The following is a 23,171-nucleotide window of genomic DNA, read 5'->3' on the forward strand; positions in this document are numbered from 1 at the left end:
ATAAGACAACCCCTTTTCACGTACCCACATTTAAATAATAAGCATTTCACAGCATCATTTCCATGAACACATTTTACAAACCGCCACAGGTTTGTACACGTTTGTCTACTGATGCAAACACATAGACAGTCTCTCCAGTTTTTTGCAATTCAGCGATCGCATGGATTTATGCAAATTCAATGATATTCCGCATAATTTCACGATGCCCTGTCGCTTTCATGAGCATGCTACCAGACGGTCGTTGTCTGTTTTTTTTTTCAATATTCGCTAATGTTTGTAATTTAAGGGTCTAATGTCTATGCGTAGGCACAAGCCTTCTGATAAGAATCACTGTAGTGCCTATCGCAAAGGATTCGGAAGTTTGGAGTTTTGCAACTTGTTTCAGTCAAGGACACTGAGATAGGAAGTGAACGGCCCTTCCACGCTTTCACTGTGTTATTGCAATAAAGTCTTGCGAATCCATGCAACCATGCACACAACCATGTCAACGAGAGCGTGTATGCCATCACAACTTTGCATCAAGGAAATAATATGTAACAATACGAGCACGAGAGAGAGAGAGAGAGAGAGAGAGAGAGAGAGAGAGAGAGAGAGAGAGAGAGAGAGAGAGAGAGAGAGAGAGAGAGAGAGAGAGAGAGAGAGAGAGAGAGAGAGGCGCGTCTTCCAACAGGTGACATTGTAACGCTTGCATACAGCCTGGCTACTGTACCCCGCGACGCTCTTCATTATACCCATAAGTATTTTTTCATAACGCGCAGTCCCGTTTTCCCCCGAAGTCGTTCTAAAATATCGACAGAGATTTATGAGTGTCGGGGCCATTTTTTACACATTGGACGCACTGGCTTATAAGACGCTCTGGCAGTTTTTGACAATATTTTATTATTCTATTATATAGGAAGTGTTTCTGAATCTCTCTCTCTTTTGTCTTAAGCCTGCTTAGACTGATTGTGGTTTTCAGTTACCAAAAAAACCCAGAAAGGGGTGCAAAATCTTTGCAAAAAATGAGAAAATGCCGCAAAATCTTTGCAAAAAATGAGAAAATGCTGCCACAAAATCAGACATTTTGACCGCAAAAATCACAAAATCCCAGTGCAAAATCCTGGAGGGACTGCATTACACACATTGAACTGTGTGTGTGTGTGTGTGTGTGTGTGTGTGTGTGTGTGTGTGTGTGTGTGTGTGTGTGTGTGTGTGTGTGTGTGTGTGTGTGTGTGTGTGTGTGTGTGTGTGTGTGTGTGTGTGTGTGTGTGTGTGTGTGTGTGTGTGTGTGTGTGTGTGTGTGTGGTGTGTGTGTTGAAAACTCACGCTGTATGCTCTCGATGATCTGAATGTTCCTCACAGCTTCAAGATAAAAAGAGTAAAAAATCAAATGAGTCACGTTTCACTTTAAAAAGCTAATTAACACTAGAACTACCACGGAGGGGCCAATTGACCTTTTTACCTAAAAGCCCCACAAGGGGGTCATTTGACCCTTTGGACCCCCTGCGGACACTCCTTTTGTTGTGGAAATGTGGCTGTTAGCAGCTCACAGCTGTCACTTGAGACACAGAGTGTGTGTGTGTGTGTGTGTGTGTGTGTGTGTGTGTGTGTGTGTGTGTGTGTGTGTGTGTGTGTGTGTGTGTGTGTGTGTGTGTGTGTGTGTGTGTGTGTGTGTGTGTGTGTGTGTGTGTGTGTGTGTGTGTGTGGATCATTTCCAATGCCTGTTGAGTGCTGTATCTCTGCATCTTCGTTCCTTGGAGAGGAGCTTCTTTCACCACAACATTTTTGAGGGAAATGAAGCAGTAGTCCACATGCACTGGTATTTATCCATCTAACAATTGCCAGGTTGCATTCACATGAGTTGTTATGGTCACATGGCATGGGAGATTCACACGTCACAGTTTTTCCTCGATTGGTTTGGCTAATTTCTCGAAACTGAGATGACATTCTCAAAACAACACGGACAAATCCCCAAAACAAATTGCAATTTCCCAAAACAGAATGGCATTTTTCATTGCTTTCATCAGATATCAAATGCTTTGTACATGTCTCAAATGTTTAGTACATCTCTGCAGATGGATATGTACAAATACCCTTCAGTTGACACATTCAGCATACATTCAGCACATTTTCCAAATAAATTCACCTTGCTTATCTAAACGAATTAGACAATTCTCAGTCTAATGGTTGCCCTCTCCAAAACACGTCAGCATTATTTCATTGTGTAAGTCATCATATGCAAAGTGGTCTACGTAGTTCCCAAAACTGTCAAGGACATCATATTTTAAGAATTTCATTACATAGTAAATTCATGACAGTGTTCAACAGGTCAGATGGTATTGTAACTTTACTAGTTAGTAGAAAATAATTTTACAACCGTGTATACTACAGTTTCCATGTTATTTGGCTAATTTCATGACATTTTTTCAAACGACATTGTGTTTTGAACAATTGCTAGTTGCTTTGGCATTTGTCCATGTTATCTCTGTTTTGAGAAATGAGCCAAACCCATGAGAAACGGTAACCTGTGATATATGGGCATTACTTTCTGTATATGAATTTACAGTAAAGAAAGTTACTGATAAATGTCCTTGGTAAATTATCTGTGTTGTCAAACTTCAATAGTTTCACTCACTTTTTCATTTTTATACATAGTTGAAATCTGTTAGCTGAACGTAGATAAAACACCTAACCATTTTGACTGGCAGTGCTTACACAATGGCAAAGGGACAATGTATTTTGAGGGTACTGATGATATATGTGGGGAAGAAATTTAGTTTTCTACACATGGGTAAACTGTTTTTGTGGTGATATGAGCGAGTGATGAGGATCCATGTAGTTATGCTGAACCATCCAGTTTATTTTGACAGAAGGACTAAATGAATGCAAATGAGCCAAAGCAATTGAGAAGGATCTATGCCATTTTGATGGTACTGACTATTTATATGTCAGACGGTTTAGTGCTGATGCAAGAATGAGGTGTTTTGGGAGGTATATGACATTTTGCTAGTTATCTGAACTGTTGTGCAGAAGTGTAAGAATGTTTGGCCAAATGACCCAATGGTTATAGGAATGTCATCTCAGTTTCAAGAAATGAGCCAAAACAATCGAGAAAAACTGTAATTCAACCATTATCTGGTTGCAGTCATATGATTCGTCATGATCACATGGGACATTCACATGTTCGTTCATTGATGACTTATATGAAGAAAATGTGCTGACATGTTTTCAGGACAACCATTACACTGAGAATCAACCAATTGGGATAGATCAGCAAGGTACATTCAGTTGAAAATTCTACTAAATGTAAGCTGATTGTGTTAACTGTAGGATACTTGTACATAGCCATTTGCAAGGATGTACTAAATGATTGAGACATGTACAAAAGCATTTGAAATTTGATGAAAGCAATGATAAATGCCATTCTGTTGTCAGGAACTGCAAATTAGTTTTGGGATTTGTCCATGTTTTGAGAATGACATCTCAGTTTCAAGAAATGAGCCATTTCAATGGAGAAAAACTGTAACACACTGTCCGCCAAACTGTGCTATCTGTCTTTATTGCTGATATCTTCATGCAAGTTGCTATTTACCTGTGGTGATTTTGGAGGCTGACAGCCCTTGGGAAGAAGCTGTCTGTCCCTCTTTGTCTTGGCTGTTAGCACTGTAAGGTGTGACCCCCTCACCCCTCACCCCACACACGGCCCCTAACAGCCTCATTACCATAACAAAATGAGTGATTAGTGCATTAGGTAAAAGACACCGGGTCAAATGACCCCTCTCTGGTACTTCTAGGTAGGCAGAAAAATCCTGGTAGTTCTAGTGTTAAAGATGTCAGTGACGATTCATATGTCTACTCTTTTATGATTCATATGTTTGTCCAACCTGCTGCAGATATCTTGACAATTTCCTGCTTGAAGACTGACTCTAATTTCTCCTCCAGCTGCATCTTCATTGCAGACACAGATTCCGTCAGGGGCTCCAAGGAGACGTTTTGGCTGAAGGTCACGTTGGTTGAAATTGTGCTGTAAGGCCTCCCATTGATGGACACAATATTCTACACAGAGACACACGCACACACGCACACACGCACACACACACACACACACACACACAACAGGCTGAGGGGGAGCTATTGGCATGAGAGCTTGAACTGTAATTAACAGGGCTGCACTGCCACTGTGTTTAGCCATGTTTTGAACCCTCTATAAAGTAATGTTGTCTACCTTGAGGAAATGGATGGGATCCTGTGTCAGTGAAAGCTGCTTCATCTCAGCATCTGTCTTCTTCAGCTCAGCAATCTCCTGCTCCAGTCGCTTCAGGAGTCCTTCAGCACGACTCACCTCAGCCTTCTCCTGAGCTCTGATCAGCTCTGTCACCTCAGAGCGCCTTCTCTTAATGGAGCGGATCATCTCAGTAAACATCCTCTCACTCTCCTTCACTGCTGTCTGTGCACCAGACTGATAGGACACACACAGACACAGACACAGACACAGACACAGACACAGACACAGACACACACACATACACAGAGCGAGAGAAGGGACAAACAGTGATGTGATGGCTACTTTAAGAGAGACTAAATAATGGCAAGTAATAACAGTGTGTGGTGGTGAAAGGCAGCAAATGGGTCATAGTGTGTAGGTCCTTGTAGGTAGTTTGAACAATAAGGGTTTGGTCCCAACCACAGCCAATTTTGCACAGTGTCCGACTAAATGGATCATCTTATTCTTACACTTATTCATTACACTGCATAACCAGAAACCTGCTGCAGATTGTCTTCTCCTCTGGTCAGTTCTCACCTTGAGAGTCTCCACAGCCTTCCTCAGCTCCTGCAGCTCCTTCTCCTTCAACTGGATTATCTGCTGGCATCTCCTCTGGCTCTGCCCCAACCCCTCCTGGAACATCAGAAATTAAAGCAACAGATTGTGAATTGAATGTTCATGTTATCACAAGTTCACAAGTTCTACAGGGGTTCTGCAGAAACACTTCACAAGCAACAGATGCTGTGGGTAGAGTAGAATAGAGAATAATTTATTGATCCAGAGGGAAATGAAGGTGCCAAGTACAGTGGTGTAGTCTACGTACAGCGCGGGTATACGGAGTATACCCACTTCTAAATTTCAGGGATTTCAGTATATCCACTGAGAATTGATTGATCCATTGTTTTGAATAGCACAAATATATAGACTACAGTATAGCCACTTAAAAAAATCCTCAAATATACAGTATACCCACCATAAAAAAGTAGACTACACCACTGGCCAAGTAGCATAGCCTAGCATAGCCTTGACATGTAATATGGCATAACCTCATTTCAGTTTTAAACACAGCAGTTCAGGAAACACAAAGTAGTTTTAGTGTAAAATACACATGAACCAAGATGGCTCAGAAAAATGACAAGACACACTATCCAATAGGCAACACAGAAGTTTTAAGTAAATACATTGGAGATTTAATTTAATAAACTGTAATACACTTCTTCAATGAGACGCAATCACAAACATGGTTATGTTGGTATACAGTAGGCATTTCCCTGCATAAACCATACAATGAATACTTAATACTGTATACTACACTTAACAGACAGGGAAAGAGAGGGCAATCATGATGCGTCTGGCTCAGTGTGTGAATATTCTATGACAGCAGCCCAACCTGTTTTTCCGCATTGTTCTAATGTTTTACACTCATCCACCTTTCATTTTTAGCTGGAGTTTAGTGTTAAAATGTGTCCACTGAGACACATGAAACACAGGGTATGGCAAAGTGGATTTAAAGTTAAACAAACTATTTAAACAAACTATTTTAGTCAATGATTATGTTCCAACTGTGTGTGAAGGATGAAAAATGTAATCCTACAAATATGTGTATAGGGCGTCATGTCTTACCTTTTCATGACTCCACTCTGCCGCAGCCGTGGTTGTGTCGTGGCCTTTATGATCGTCCATCGGACACATAAGACAGATGCAACTCTGGTCCGTACGACAGAATATTTCAAAAACCTTCTGATGACGGGGACAAATCCTCTCCTGTAGCTGGGCTGTGGCCTCAATCATGTTGTGATTTCTTCCTATAAGTTCATTGTGAGCATTTAGGTGAGTGTCACAGTACGACTTCAGACACTCCAGACAGGACTTGACAGCTTTGAGTTTTCTTCCAGTGCAAATGTTGCACACCACATCTCCAGGTCCAGCATAACAGTGATCAGGAGCAGCAGCTTGGATGTTGGTCTTCCTGAACATCTCCACCATTTCAGCCATCAGACGGTTTTTGTGGAGGACAGGCCTGGAGTCGAAGGTGTGCTTGCAGAGGGGACAGCTGTATTTTCTTTTCCAATCCTCCTGATCCCAGCAGCCATTAATGCACCTCATACAGAAATTATGTCCACAGAGAATTGTCACCGGATCCTTTAACAGCTCCAGACAAACTGGACAAGAGAAGGACTCCTCCTGAGAAGACACTGATGCCATTTTGTAGCTCTCCGTAACACTAGTGCTAACTGTGAGAAGCAGCAGCAGAGTGACAGCTGACTTCCTCATGACTTCCTCAGAACACTAGGGAGGGGCCCAGGGTGGATGGGGTTTGGGATTGGCCAATCAGAATCGTTCCTGTTATCAGTGGGAAAGAAGGTAGGACCAGGTGGGATGGATGTGGGTGTGGTCAACCAGGTGACAATGGTGGTGTTCAAGAATGTTTGCAAGTTTCCTTGAGCAGAAATGGGTTGGGCATTTTTCTACACTGAACGTTTTGCTATGTTGTGGCCAAACAAGTTGTTCAATCAGGAAACGGCAGCAAAATGTTGCAGCAGTTGAACACACCCTGCAGGGCAAGTTGGGCAAGTTGCTTCCCCAGTCGTTTCCCTCGGCCTCCAGTCTTGGCTCTAGTCTGTTATAACATTAATGTCACTAAAATGGTAATGACCAAGTCTTAATTCTTAAGATACTTTCTGTATTGTCATAGCAATGTTGTTATGATGTAGTTGAGTGTTTTTAGTAAAGAGTGAATTGGCCCGTCGATGGGCCCATCTGCAGAGGATACAGCAGCATATAGTGCAGTGATTCACAACGCTTTTGTTTTGAACAAACACCCCCTTGAGCTTATCATAAACCTCCCAACGCCCCCTTGATCTCATCATAACCCTGTCAGCGTCCCTCTTAGTATTACAAAATAAAATCCACTAATGCCCCCCAAAGGCAACTAAGCACCACCTCTCAGATGTCTCCTCCTCAATGCCCCCGAGGGCTTCAGTGTAGATTCTGATACAGGCATGTCCGGGGGCACTGCGCAAAATCACACAAACTGTAGATGTAACGGAGGCTAACTTCCGTCACATAGACAAACCGAGGAAGCCAGATGAACTAGTTAAAGGGACACTGTGCAGGAAATGGTCAAAAAAGGTACTGCAACTATGCTGCTCATTGAAACTGGGTTGGCTATCGCTGAATTTGATATTTACATGAAAGTTTACTAAGTAATAAACAAATATTATATAGTATGGTCCAAGTAGAGCTAAAAATGGCTATTTCTGGAAATTCAAAATGGCGTACCATGGAGAAGATCCCCCTTTTTATGATAAGTGCAATTTTTCTAGTCATAATGAATACTTAGAATTTGATGGTAGTGGTAAGTATTCATGAAAAAGGTAACTTTAGTGAGTGGGAAGCATGAATTCTGGAAATAAACAACTAAAAATCTCACACAGTGTCCCTTTGACAAATGTTTGTAAATGAGTAAGACATGGTAATAATAATACTAGAAATGCATTCTCACAGAAAATGCTGGAAGCGGGCTTGCCTTTTGGGGCAGAGATGAAACAAAGTACTATTGAGAAAACAAAGCTAAAAGAAATCTTGGAAAAACTCCATCCACCCAGTCAGAAGTTATGGGCCAAACAATTCAGCCATCTTGGATTCAGCCATCTTGAAAGTGTTGTAGCTCTGCGTTTTGGGGATATACTAAATGACATACATGGTATTTTAAGTTGGCTAAGGAACACTGCATATGATATAATTTTGAAAATCAACATGGCTTCGAGCGGGATTAGAACTCACAACCTCCATATCTGTAATCCAACCCCTTTGCCATTGATATTAAATGACATACAATACATGATATTTGAAGTTGGCTAAGGAACACTGCATATGATATCTTTTGAAAATCAACATGGCTTCGACTGGGGTTCGAAACTCCAACCCCCATATCCCTAATTCAGCACATTTGCCATTCATACTAAATGACATACATGGCATTTTAAGTTGGCCAAGGAACACTGCATATGATATAATTTTGAAAATCAACATGGCTTTGACTGGGATTCGAACCCCCAACCTCCATATCTGTAATTCAGCACATTTGCCATGCATACTAAATGACATACATGGCATTTTAAGTTGGCCAAGGAACACTGCATATGATATAATTTTGAAAATCAACATGGCTTTGACTGGGGTTCGAACCCCCAACCTCAATATCTGTAATTCAGCACATTTGCCATCCATACTAAATGACATACATGGCATTTTAAGTTGGCCAAGGAACACTGCATATGATATAATTTTGAAAATCAACATGGCTTTGACTGGGGTTCGAACCCCCAACCTCAATATCTGTAATTCAGCACATTTGCCATCGATACTAAATGACATACATGGTATTTTAACTTGGCTAAGGAACACTGCATATGATATAATTTTGAAAATCAGCATCGCTTCAAGTGGGATTCGAACTCTCAACCTCCATATCTCTAATCCAGCACATTTGCCATTGATAATAAATGACATACATGGCATTTTAAGTTGGCCAAGGAACACTGCATATGATATAATTTTGAAAATCAACATGGCTTCGGGTGGGTTTTGAACCCTCAACCTCCATATCTGTAATCCAGCAGCATGCATTCCCATTATGCCAAGCAGCTAGCTGTCATGCACAGTCCAGTAAGACTATATTACATTGCATTGAAGAGCTGAACAATAGACTTCTAGAATGGTTGCTCGCACCTGCTCGTTAAGAATAGAATCTTGAGACAGTGGCAGTTAAGATGGAACACTTCATTGGGAGCACCTGTTCTGATACTAACTGACAGTTAGTATTGAGCCTTAAACAGGGGATAGAATGAGAATGAGTTTTTTGTCTTTACAACATCGTTGTAAAAAAACTAAAAGGAGTTGGCACGTGTCCTTTTCACAGATCGGAGTCATGCTTGTGATCTCTCTAACAGTCTTTGAATGAAGTTTATAGGTTAAAGGGTTCAGGCACAAATGGACCTCCGTGTGGGACATGCGCTGATCTCTTGAAAAATGCCCTTTTCCAAAGACTGGGATTCTCCATAGAGCCAGGCCTGTTTTTTTTACAAACCTGCCATTTAAAAAGTATTGGGAGTTGGGAAATGAAACTTTCACAATTTGGAGACATCCCATAGAGCTCGCTAACAACGCGTCAACTAAACTTCTAGGTGAAAGTGTTGATGTTTTATGACCGAAAAAGCCTCCTACACTCTAATCTTTAGAGTGGCGGAACTTTGATTCATGGAGGTTCCACCACTATTTTCAATGGGGACCCAGGCTTTCACAAAATCGCCAAAAACGGGAAAACGACAAGAGACACGGAGAAGCCTATAACTATACGCGATCTCCAAGCCAAGCCGGTCGTTTTAGTGTTTGAACGGTGTCTCTATCTCGAAAGGTCTAGGAGGAGATCCCTGCACAAGACCAATAATAATAATAAAGAAACAGGACTTAGAGATTACTATAATCGGGCCTTGCTCTGCAAGGGCCATGCTCTGCATGGTCCTTGCTCCGCAAGCCCGCTTAATAACTAGAAATGCATTCTCACAGAAAATGCTGGAAGCGGGCTTGCCTTTTGGGGCAGAGATGAAACAAAGTACTATTGAGAAAACAAAGCTAAAAGAAATCTTGGAAAAACTCCATCCACCCAGTCAGAAGTTATGGGCCAAACAATTCAGCCATCTTGGATTCAGCCATCTTGAAAGTGTTGTAGCTCTGCGTTTTGGGGATATACTAAATGACATACATGGTATTTTAAGTTGGCTAAGGAACACTGCATATGATATAATTTTGAAAATCAACATGGCTTCGAGCGGGATTAGAACTCACAACCTCCATATCTGTAATCCAACCCCTTTGCCATTGATATTAAATGACATACAATACATGATATTTGTGGTTTGGCTAAGGAACACTGCATATGATATCATTTTGAAAATCAACATGGCTTCGACTGGGGTTCGAACCTCCAACCCCCATATCCCTAATTCAGCACATTTGCCATTCATACTAAATGACATACATGGCATTTTAAGTTGACCAAGGAACACTGCATATGATATAATTTTGAAAATCAACATGGCTTTGACTGGGATTCGAACCCCCAACCTCCATATCTGTAATCCAGCACATTTGCCATGCATACTAAATGACACACATGGCATTTTAAGTTGGCCAAGGAACACTGCATATGATACAGTGAGGAGAATAAGTATTTGATCACTTGCTGATTTTGTTGGTTTGCCCACTAATAAAGACATGATCATTCTATAATATTAATGATAAAATGTATTCTAATAAAGAGAGACAGAATATCAAAAAGAAAATCCAGAAAATGACTTTGAAGAATATATTTTAATTGATTTGTATTCCATTGAGGAAAATAAGTATTTGACCCCTCTAGTCAAAGAAGACAAAATTACTTGGTGGCAAATCCCTTGTTTTCTCATACAGAGGTCAGATGTTTCTTTCAGTTAATGACAATGTTTGTGGATATATTAGAAAGGATTTTTGTCCGTTTTTCTTTGCAGATCATCCCTAAATCACTTAAGTTGTATAACTGCAGCTTGCCAAATGGGAGCCTCTGTTCCCTTCACAGGATTAGTATAGGGTTAATGTTTGGAAACTGTCTAGGCCACTTCATGGCCTTAATATGCCTCTGCTTGAGCTACTCCTTCGTTGCTTGGGCTGTATGTTATGGATTATTATCATATTGGGAGGCCAATCCATGACCCACCTTCAGTCTAGTGGTGGTGGGAAAGAGGTTGGCATGCAGCATTGTACGTTTACATGTCTCCTTCCATCCATTTCTTAACGATGTGAAGTTGTCCTGTGTCTTGGCCAGACAAACAACCTCAAAACATAATGTTACCACTTTCATTTATGATGTTGGAGAAGGTGTTGTTCTTGGGATCATAGGCAGCATTTCTCTTCCTCCAAACACATCGAGTTGTGTTAATGCCAAACAGTTTGATTTTGGTGTCATCTGATTCCAGCACCTCCCAATCATATCCAAATCCAGTTTGATGTTCATTGGCAAACCTCAGGTGAGCCTGAACAGGTTCCTTCTGAAGCCGGGGTACCATACATGCACTGCAAGATTTTAATCCGCTGTGGTATCAAGTGTTTCCAATTGTTTTCTTAGTGATTGAGGTCCCAGCTGCCTTGAGATCATTTCCTAGCTCCTCCCATACAGTTTTAAGGTGCTTTATCTCCTTTTTTCTGGTTATTAAATTCCCACAAGGTCAAATCTTGTATGGAACCAGAGACAGGCCTAAGATTGATGATTGATGACCATTTTGTATGTCCTAAAATTGGGAAGAAATGCACCAACAGTTTGCTCTTTAATATCCAGGAGCCCATTTCAGCCTTGTTGAGTTCTAAAATCTTGTCCCTGACATCCTTTGACAGCTTTTTGGTCTGTCCCATGTTGGCGAGTTTAGTTTGATTGATTGACTGATTCTATGGACTAATTCTGCAGATTCAATGTGTCTTTTGTGCAGGTTACTATTAACAGGTGTGTTCAATTCAGATAACAAGTTGATTGGAAGTGCCATTTGATCTGCGGGATCAGAACTCTTAATGGTTGGCAGGGGATCAAATACTTATTTCCCTCAATTAAATATGAATCAATTATTATATATTCTTTAGAGTTAATTTCTGGATTTTCTTTTTGATATTCTGTCTCTCCATATTAGAATACATATTATCATTAACATTAAAGACTGATCATGTCTTTATTAGTGGGCAAACCAACAAAATCAGCAAGGGATCAAATACTTATTCTCCTCACTGTAATTTTGAAAATCAACATGGCTTTGACTGGGTTTCGAACCCCCAACCTCAATATCTGTAATTCAGCACATTTGCCATTCATACTAAATGATATACATGGCATTTTAAGTCGGCCAAGGAACGCTGCATATGATATAATTTAGAAAATCAACATGGCTTCGGGTGGGATTCGAACCCTCAACCTCCATATCTCTAATGCAGCGGCATGCATTACCACTAAGCCAAGCAGCTAAATGTCATGCATAGTCCAGCAAGACTATATTACATTGCATTGCAGAGCTCAACAATAGACTTCTAGAATGGTTGCTCGCACCTGCTCGTTAAGAATAGAATCTTGAGACAGTGACAGTTGAAATGGAATCCTTCACTGGCTGCACCTGTTGTGATTGACTGAAAGACAGTTAGTATTGAGCTCTAAACTGGGGAGAAAATGAGAATGAGTTTTTTGTCTTTACAACATCGTTGTAAAAAAACTAAAAGGAGTTGGCACGTGTCCTTTTCACAGATCGGAGTCATGCTTGTGATCTCTCTAACAGTCTTTGAATGAAGTTTATAGGTTAAATTTTTCAGGCACAAATGGACCTCCGTGTGGGACATGCGCTGATCTCTTGAAAAATGCACTTTTCGAAAGACTGGGATTCTCCATAGACCCAGGCCTGTTTTTTTTACAAACCTGCCATTTAAAAAGTATTGGGAGTTGGGAGATGAAACTTTGACAATTTGGAGACATCCCATAGAGCTCGCTAACAAAGCGTCAACTAAACTTCTAGGTGAAAGTGTTGATGTTTTATGACCGAAAAAGCCTCCTACACTCTAATCTCTAGAGTGGCGGAACTGTCGTTCATGAAGGTTCCACCATGGTTTTGAATGGGGACCCAGGCTTTCACTAAATCGCCAAAAACGGGAAAACGACAAGAGACACGGAGAAGCCTATAACTATACGCGATCTCCAAGCCGAGCCGGTCGTTTTAGTGTTTGAACGGTGTCTCTATCTCGAAAGGCCTAGGAGGATATCCATTTTCTATTTTTGCTGCCCCTGCACAAGAGAACCAATAATAAATAATAATAATAACTAGAAATGCATTCTCACAGAAAATGCTGGAAGCGGGCTTGCCTTTTGGGGCAGAGATGAAACAAAGTACTATTGAGAAAACAAAGCTAAAAGAAATCTTGGAAAAACTCCATCCACCCAGTCAGAAGTTATGGGCCAAACAATTCAGCCATCTTGGATTCAGCCATCTTGAAAGTGTTGTAGCTCTGCGTTTTGGGGATATACTAAATGACATACATGGTATTTTAAGTTGGCTAAGGAACACTGCATATGATATAATTTTGAAAATCAACATGGCTTCGAGCGGGATTCGAACCCCCAACCTCAATATCTGTAATTCAGCACATTTGCCATCCATGCTAATTGACATACATGGCATTTTAAGTTGGCCAAGGAAGACTGCATATGATATCATTTTGAAAATCAACATGGCTTCGACTGGGGTTCGAACCCCCAAACTCCATATCTGTAATTCAGCACATTTGCCATTCATACTAAATGACATACATGGCATTTTAAGTTGGCCAAGGAACACTGCATATGATATAATTTTGAAAATCAACATGGCTTTGACTGGGATTCGAACCCCCAACCTCCATATCCGTAATCCAGCACATTTGCCATGCATACTAAATGACATACATGGCATTTTAAGTTGGCCAAGGAACACTGCATAAGATATAATTTTGAAAATCAACATGGCTTTGACTGGGATTCGAACCCCCAACCTCCATATCTGTAATCCAGCACATTTGCCATGCATACTAAATGACATACATGCCATTTTAAGTTGGACAAGGAACACTGCATATGATATAATTTAGAAAATCAACATGGCTTCAGGTGGAATTCGAACCCTCAACCTCAATATCTCTAATGTAGCGGCATGCAATACCACTAAGCCAACCAGCCAGTTATCAAGACCAGCAAGACTATAGTACATTCCATTGCAGAGCTGAACAATAGACTTCTAGAATGGTTGCTCGCACCTGCTCGTTAAGAATAGAATCTTGAGACAGTGACAGTTGAAATGGAACCCTTCACTGGCTGCACCTGTTGTGATTGACTGAAAGACAGTTAGTATTGAGCTCTAAACTGGGGAGAAAATGAGAATGAGTTTTTTGTCTTTACAACATCGTTGTAAAAAAACTAAAAGGAGTTGGCACGTGTCCTTTTCACAGATCGGAGTCATGCTTGTGATCTCTCTAACAGTCTTTGAATGAAGTTTATAGGTTAAATTTTTCAGGCACAAATGGACCTCCGTGTGGGACATGCGCTGATCTCTTGAAAAATGCACTTTTCGAAAAGACTGGGATTCTCCATAGAGCCAGGCCTGTTTTTTTTTTTACAAACCTGCCATTTAAAAAGTATTGGGAGTTGGGAGATGAAACTTTGACAATTTGGAGACATCCCATAGAGCTCGCTAACAACGCGTCAACTAAACTTCTAGGTGAAAGTGTTGATGTTTTATGACCGAAAAAGCCTCCTACACTCTAATCTCTAGAGTGGCGGAACTGTCGTTCATGAAGGTTCCACCATGGTTTTGAATGGGGACCCAGGCTTTCACAAAATCGCCAAAAAACGGAAAAACGACAAGAGACACGGAGAAGCCTATAACTGTACGCGATCTCCAAGCCGAGCCGGTCGTTTTAGTGTTTGAACGGTGTCTCTATCTCGAAAGGCCTAGGAGGAGATCCATTTTCTATTTTCTGCCCTACACAAGAACGATAAATAGATAATAAAGAAACAGGACTTAGAGATTACTATAAACGGGCCTTGCTCTGCAAGGGCCATGCTCTGCATGGTCCTTGCTCCGCAAGCCCGCTTAATAAAAGAAACAGGACTTAGAGATTACTATAATCGGGCCTTGCTCTGCAAGGGCCATGCTCTGCATGGTCCTTGCTCCGCAAGCCCGCTTAATAATAACTAAACAGGACTTAGAGATTACTATAATCGGGCCTTGCTCTGCAAGGGCCATGCTCTGCATGGTCCTTGCTCCGCAAGCCCGCTTAATAATATGTAAGTTGTTCATTATTACAAAAGCATAATTGTTCAGATGGTGAAATCCACAGATGGTGAAATCCAAATGTAACCAAGGTCTCTGTGCACAGCGCAGTCAGAGATTCTTTAAGTATATAGAGATATGCCAATGTAATAGGTTGCTATGGGCACCTAACATGACCAGGTTCCGGTCTACCTAAAGGGGCATGTCATAATACTCCTAGTATTGAATAGAACAGTCCTTAGGTCTGCCTAGGTCTGCCTAAAGGGGGATTCCCCCCCCTCCTCCTTGCAATAATAGAACCCGGAAACAATGGGCCAATGGAACCTCTCTCTCTTTACTCTCTCTGGCGCAGTCTAGACCCAATGTTATCATCTCATTAACATGTAGCGATTCACAACCATAGCTCACAGATCAACTGTTTCAAGCACTTCCCAACATTCCACATCCCCATCCCCATCATGATACCTACCTGCCCAACACATTTCTGCTCCTCAAAATGACCCTTCTGTGATGCCATTAACAGGGGTGTCATTCAGGGGGGGTTAAGTGAGACTGAGTCACCAGGGCCCAATGTATATAGGGGGCCCACACACAACCCGATTCATGAAGATATATGGCCGCAAAAAAACAAAATTTGATGCTAGGACCCTGCTCACCAACATGCAGTGGTACAACACCATAGTTCACCACTCATCTCTTCAAGCACTTCCAGAAGATTTAATGTGACATCCCCATCAACAATGTGAGCTCCATAAAAACCTGCCCATCACATTTCTGTTGTTTAGAAATGGCCCTTCTGTGATGCCGTATTACTTGACCCCATGACATGATAGTAAGCAGGAAGACACACTATGGATTGTTCTAGACGGAGACCGGCAAGATGGCGGTGGACACGCAGGTTGGTGTGTCACTGATGTCCAACATGGGACTCTGCTGTACTGCATGTGTTCTCTTAATTTAAGTAATACTGTGAATCTCTCAGCCCGTTATCATTGTCATTGCCATGATCCCACAATAGTAGCTGAACCTGTCATTACATGGGATAAGACTACTCACACATGGTGGGTGAGGCAGTGGTGTATAGTCTACGTAGAACGCAGGTATACAGAGTATACCCACTTCAAAAATGCTCAAATATACAGTATACCCACCTTTAAAAAGTAGACTACACCACTGGGGTGAGGGGCATGTGGATCTTCCCTACATGTTATATCAGAGCATTATTGTCACAAGCATTTGTAGAGGATCACGTCAACATGGACTACAGTAAGACAAAAAATGGATTTTTTTTGTGTGCAGTAGGGAAGGTGCTTTAGCAACACCTTGTCCCTGTCTGTGCACGGCCATGAGACTACATGTAATCACATGGTGGTCCTCATATGAGCTGGGGCTACTTGTATGTAACCACATGGTGGTCCTCATATGAGCTGGGGCTACTTGTATGTAATCACATGGTCCTCATATGAGCTGGGGCTACTTGTATGTAATCACATGGTGGTCCTCATATGAGCTGGGGCTACTTGTATGTAACTACATGGTGGTCCTCATATGAGCTGGGGCTACTTGTATGTAACTACATGGTCCTCATATGAGCTGGGGCTACTTGTATGTAACTACATGGTGGTCCTCATATGAGCTGGGGCTACTTGTGAGGTTATAAATGTTGCCAGAGTTTCCTCCAGCCAGAGCCGGTTTTACTAATAAGGAGACTAGGCAGTTGCCAAGGACCCCACCAAATGTACCCGTTGTAGGGGGCCCACTAAATGTAGAAAGATCAGGAAGCGCGCTCAACACCTTGTCTTCTTATCTTTTACACTGGGTGCCCACTAAATGTACCCAGCAGTCAGCCCTGCCATGCTAGATGAGTCAGTGACATTTCAACAGTAGCACACAACAGGGCGGCGCAACAACAGCCACTATTAGATGGATTTTTTGTTTGTTTGTTTGTTTGTTTTTAGTGGACTATTGAAGAATAATATTAATTTCATGTCAAACACCAATTAATAATTAATTTATGAGCATTAAATGTTGTTACTCCACTTGACCTGACATTTGAGCCAAAGAAAAACCCAAAAAAACCTTGTTCACCCAAATACCAGTGAAAGTAATTCATGAGGGCCACATGTCTGTATTTTGCCTAGGGCCCCAAATGGGTAGAGCCACTGCTGCCCCCAGCACTTTATAGTTAAGGCTGCCACCTCCACAACAAACACCTTCCACCTTCAATAGGCCCCCTGAAAAGACACAGGTTTAGTACTGAGCATGTAATTCCTGAAGTAGGATTATATAAATAATGTATACACCATTTGTATTCTGTTTTCACATCATATTTTATTGTGAAACTGCATTCATGAAACATAGCATTGCATTGTAAGGGTGTAACATGTTGCTAAAGAGGTTTCCCTCAGCACTTTATAGTTGAGGCTGTCACCTTCACAACAAACACCTCCCATCTCCAATAGGTATCCTGAAAGGATACAGGTTTAGTATTGTGAATGTATTCCTGAAGTAGGATTATAAAAAATAATGTAAAAGCCATTTGTTTTCTGGTGTTTTCATGTTGAATTTTATTATGAAACTGCACAACATACATAACATTTACATTTTACAATGATGATCAGGCCTCTTAATCCCATGTCTCTGACACATGCTAACCTCCCGCATACCAAACTGCACAACATACAATGATGATTACGGCTATAAGAACCCCCTCCCCCCACCACCACCACCTTAACTGACAAATCTTCTGTGGGCAACACTGTGTTATACTTGTGTTTTTTAACACTCAACAAACTCCATAATGCGCACACTGGTCTCTCACTGTTTATACGTATAGTTACAGCCGTTATCAGAGACTTCTCTCCTAAAGCACAATGTAAATTACCAACAGAGATACTCAGATAACTTAAACTAACCTAAACCCCAACTGTTATATTCCCAAAATAACTAGAAGCACAACTTACTTTGCGTGATATCAACTGAACATTTATTTCCTGTAATCCCAATAACCCCTGCGCCCACCTACGTGTATGGTGGCCTTTCAGTGTCAAACGTGGGCAAACGTGAAACAGGTGAAACTAATTGCCTATGATGCAGGCATGGTAAGCATGCATACTGCAATATTATGAACACAACAGTGATTCTCATATGAGCCTTTATGAAATCATTCAGCTGTTCAAGGCTTATGAGTAAACATTTTATTGCATACATGTACAGAAGTCTTTCACCAAGTACAACAATACACGTCAAAAAAAGAAGAGTATCCACAACCCATACAGTACATCTCTTTTACTGTGATCTATTTGACAGGAACTTTAGACCGACATTAAGGTCTTCATCAGGTACACTCCACACATAATTTACAAGCACGAAAGTAAAACAGTATCACACCATGCCCATATTGAACCAGAAATATAGATGTCTTAACAATTCATTGTACGATCATCAGTTCAATAATCAACTAAATCTATTGTAATCAGTGGCGGAACAATTGTACATAGGGCCCTAGGGCAAAACACTTATCGGGCCCCCTACTGTAATATGACCTGACAAGATCACAATTGGGCCCCCACCACTAATGCAAGAGTGCCCTGGGCCCAGGGGCAAATGCCCTGTTCGCCCTCCCTATAGCTCCGGCCCTGATTTGTAATATGATCAGTGGTGCACATTACAATCAAACTCAAGTTCTATTTGATATCGAACATGACTGTATTCATGCCCATAGGAACATACATAAGTCTACTGAGATGAGAAATACACTTACTGGCCACTTCATTAGGAACACCTCTCTAGTGCTGGGTTGGACCCCCTTTTGCCTTGAGAACTGCCCGGACTGCCTGCAACAATACTCAGGTAGGCTGTGGCATTCCAACAAACATAAATTGGTACTAATTGGCCCAAATTGTGCTAAGAAAATATCTGTATGCCATTATATCCCCAGCCTGAAACGTTGATGTAAGGCAGGGTTGACCCATGTTTTCATGTTGTTGACGCCAAATTCTGACCATTCCACCTGAGTGTTGCCGTTGATATCAAGACTCATCAGATCAGGCAACATTGTTCTGATGTTCTAGTTTAGTTTATGGTGAGTCTGTCCAAATTGTTGCCTCATTTCCCTGTTCTTAGATGACAGGAGTGGCACCAAATGTGGTTTACTGCTGCTGTAGCCCATTTACCTCAAGATTTGATGTCATGTGTATAATCAGACATTCTCTTATGCATACCTCGGTTGTAATGAGTGGTTATTGGACTTAATGTTGCCTTTGTATCAGCTCAAATCAGTCTGGTCATTTTCCACCATCAACAAGGCATTTTTGCCCACAGAATTGCTGCTCACTGATTTTTTTTCCTTTTTCGTACCATTCTTTGTAACCCCTTGAGATGGTCGGGTGTGAATATACCACGCAATAAGTAGCCTAATACATTAATAAAGTAAGAAATACTCAAATCAAGCATTTTCAGCTTGACAGCCAGGTTCAAAGTCATTAAATAACCTTCTTCCCCATTATGATGCTCGGTTTGAACTGCATCAGATCATCTCAACCATGTCTACATGCAAAAATGCATTGAGTTGACACCATGTGATTGGATGATCAGAAATTTACCTCAATAAGCAGTTGTAACAGGTGTTCCTAATGTAGTGGCTGGTGAGTGTAATTACATTAAATAATCTACAAAATCTCAAATACAGGACAAAGTACTGTAATGTCTACATGTCTGTCAAATACAAGGTATAAAGTGTAGTGTGTGTGTGTGTGTGTGTGAGCGTGTGTGTGTCTGTGTACAGCGTATGTCTTATATGGCTACATCAGCAGCATTTAGGGGCCTCACAACAGCTTCACTGATGATTCAAAACACTGAAACCAAAACCCAGGGTAGAGTGTGTGTGTGAATGTGGTGTGGACTCTATGTAGGAGGGTCATTGTGTCTCCCCTGATGCTGTAGAAGGCCAGAGTTCCTGCCCTGTGATCCACATACACTCCTATTCTGGAGCTGGCCACTAGAGGGAGTTCCGTTTGTTTATTATTGTGTCTGAAAGAGGAGCTGGAGCTGGAGAGGTGCAGACTCCAGGACTGATCCTTATATCCAAACCTACACTCATTGCCATTCCTGCTGACACTTTTATATGACACTGCTATAGCAACATTGTCACCACTCCTCTCAACCTCCCAGTAGCAGCGTGCAGACACACCCTCTCTACACAGCACCTGAAAATAACGATAAAATCTGTCTGGATGATCAGGATATGACTGGGCTATAGGTCTACTCTCCACCCTCCTGTTCCCCTCAGATAGATGGAGGTATCTGTGTGCTGTGTTGGGATCAAGCGTGAAGTGACAGGAATCTGGAGGAAAAGACAGGACACACACATTATAGTTCTAACGTGTGTGTGTGTGTGTGTGTGTGTGTGTGTGTGTGTGTGTGTGTGTGTGTGTGTGTGTGTGTGTGTGTGTGTGTGTGTGTGTGTGTGTGTGTGTGTGTGTGTGTGTGTGTGTGTGTGTGTGTGTACAAAGTGCTTGTATGCGTGTGTGTGTGTGTGTGAGATTGTGTGTGTGTGTGTTGTGCTGTCAAGTGTACAATGTGTGTGTGTGTGTGTTGTCAATTGTACTGTGTGTGTGTGTGTGTGTGTGTGTGTGTGTGTGTGTGTGTGTGTGTGTGTGTGTGTGTGTGTGTGTGTGTGTGTGTGTGTGTGTGTGTGTGTGTGTCTGTGTGTGCCTGTGTGTGTGTCTCTGTGTGTGTCTGCTTGTGTGTGTGTGTACAAAGTGCTTGTATGCGTGTGTGTGTGTGTGTGTGTGTGTGTGTGTGAGATTGTGTGTGTGTGTGTGTTGTGCTGTCAAGTGTACAATGTGTGTGTGTGTGTGTTGTCAATTGTACTGTGTGTGTGTGTGTGTGTGTGTGTGTGTGTGTGTGTGTGTGTGTGTGTGTGTGTGTGTGTGTTTTGTGTGTGTGTGTGTGTGTGTGTGTGTGTGTGTGTGTGTGTGTGTGTGTGTGTGTGTGTGTGTGTGTGTGTGTGTTGGCAAGTGTACAAAGTGCTTGTGTGTGTGCATGTGTTTGTCAAATGAACACCTTGTACGAATACACTAAGTCAGGGATGTCAAACTCAGGCCCGGGGGTCAAATTTGGCCCGCGGAGCCATTTTATTCGGCCCGCGAGATCATTTCATAAGTGCATTACAGTTGTCCCTCATACACCATTCATGTATAGCGTAATATGACTTGAACATGAAATTTGCTCTGTCACAGGATGTGCAGACACATTCTAACTAACAAATATCATGGGAAAGAGTGTATGTGAAATTTAACTGTATGAAGTGCATGCTCAATTTCAGTTTTTTAAATAATTGTTGAGTTCGGCCCACGACTTCGTTCCAGATTTTTATTTTGGCAGTCAATTTGAGTTTGACACCCCTGCACTAAGTGTACAGTGTGTGTGTGTGTGTGTGTGTGTGTGTGTGTGTGTGTGTGTGTGTGTGTGTGTGTGTGTGTGTGTGTGTGTGTGTGTGTGTGTGTGTGTGTGTGTGTGTGTGTGTGTGTGTGTGTGTGTGTTTGAGTATGTGACCTATAGGAGCAGCATGTACCTGTAGGGGTCTCACAGCAGCTTCACTGATGACAATCCAATACCATGAAACCCAAACCCTGTGTAAAGCGTATATGTGTGTGTGTGTGTGTGTGTGTGTGTGTGCTGTGTTGTAAAGTGTACAATGTGTGCGCGTGTGTGTTATCAATAGTACTGTGTGTGTGTGTGTGTGTGTGTGTGTGTCTGTGTGTCTGTGTGTGTGTGTGTGTGTGTGTGTGTGTGTGTGTGTGTGTGTGTTGTCAAATGCACACCTTGTACATACAGTGCATCCGGAAAGTATTCACAGTGCTTCACTTTTTCCGCATTTTATTATGCTACAGCCTTCTTCCAAATTGTATTCAATTAATATCTGTCCTCAAAATGTAACATAGACACCCCATTATGACCATGTGAAAAAAATAGTTTTTTTTGTAAAGCTCACTTGTTTACCACCACACATCCTTGACGCCATCTAAAGATTTTTTTTATCTTGGTTTCAAGAGAACAGACCAAGGATATGGATCACTGGAACCATGTCGTGTGGTCTGATGAGACCAAGATAAACAAATTTGCTTTAGATGGTGTTAAGCATGTGTATTGGTAAACAAGTGAATTTTACAAAAAAAAGTACATCATCTGGCTAGTCAAGCATGATAGTGGGACTGACATGGTTTGAATGCCGTCAGCATTGGAAATCTGAATTACACCTAAAGAAGCATGCATGTCAACATGCACTGTGACTACAGAAGCAGATCATGATACTCTCCATAGGACTTCATTCAAAACTTCACCAATCTATTTTAGCCAGGTTCAGACTCAAAATGTACAATTTCAATGTAAAGAAAGGTTGAAACACACACCGATGACCTCCCTTTTAATCCCTTTTCATTTCGAAATGAAAAAATGAATGTAGTTGCTGCCAGAGTGGTTCTGTTTCACTCAAGAAAGGCTGCCAGACGGCTAGCCCAGGGGGCTGGAATATAAGGTACACTATAGGTACACTATATCAAAACTTCATCACGTGAGTGTGCCGCGCTACTGTACACAGTATATAAGTCTCAGCGCGGCATACTTCGTCCTCTTAAATCCCTCACGCAATCTGATAAGGTACGAATTGATACTGGTAACGAGGTGCCTACTGGAAGTTAGCTGTCCGAGAGCTGGTGACTACTGTTGCCCCTCTCCAGGCTATCATTATCAGGCTATTATCCCCACCTTATTAAAAGTGTGCTATCGCCGCTTATAGATTAACGGTGGCTTCTCCCTGTAGCTTGTGCTTTCGCATGTGAAGCTACTCTCGTGGAATCCCAGAGGCACCTGAAATTCAACTTGAGGTAAGTAATCTATTGTTGTGGTTTGCTCTAGGGAGGAAAGAGATTACAGAGACATCTCTCTAGCTATATCTCTAATGTTGCTACGGGCACCTTTCGGCGCCGTTCAGTAGCTCACTGTGATTCTATTGTGGGATCTCTCCTGCAGGACGGCCGCGACTCTCCTCTCTG

General features: G+C 41.7%; 2 protein-coding genes across 2 annotated transcripts in view; both read right to left on the bottom strand.

Moving 5' to 3' along the window:
• The window catches only part of LOC134446521 (tripartite motif-containing protein 16-like), a 10,506-nt gene extending 3,710 nt beyond the window's left edge, over positions 1-6,796 (bottom strand). The window contains exons 1-6 of the mRNA XM_063195885.1: positions 6,345-6,796; positions 5,867-6,296; positions 4,781-4,876; positions 4,205-4,438; positions 3,978-4,035; positions 1,306-1,341 (exon numbers count right to left, since the gene is read on the bottom strand). Of these exons, the coding sequence (XP_063051955.1) occupies positions 1,306-1,341; positions 3,978-4,035; positions 4,205-4,438; positions 4,781-4,876; positions 5,867-6,296; positions 6,345-6,517 (1,027 nt within the window). The 5' untranslated portion in view covers positions 6,518-6,796. The remainder of the gene's footprint in view (positions 1-1,305; positions 1,342-3,977; positions 4,036-4,204; positions 4,439-4,780; positions 4,877-5,866; positions 6,297-6,344) is intronic.
• A 13,144-nt stretch (positions 6,797-19,940) lies between these two features.
• LOC134446522 (E3 ubiquitin/ISG15 ligase TRIM25-like) overlaps positions 19,941-23,171 on the bottom strand; it is an 87,743-nt gene continuing 84,512 nt past the window's right edge. Inside the window, exon 16 of the mRNA XM_063195886.1 lies at positions 19,941-20,458. Coding sequence (XP_063051956.1) covers positions 19,941-20,458 — 518 coding nt within the window. The remainder of the gene's footprint in view (positions 20,459-23,171) is intronic.

This window comes from Engraulis encrasicolus, chromosome 3 (assembly GCF_034702125.1).
Source record: "Engraulis encrasicolus isolate BLACKSEA-1 chromosome 3, IST_EnEncr_1.0, whole genome shotgun sequence".
NCBI lineage: Eukaryota > Metazoa > Chordata > Actinopteri > Clupeiformes > Engraulidae > Engraulis > Engraulis encrasicolus.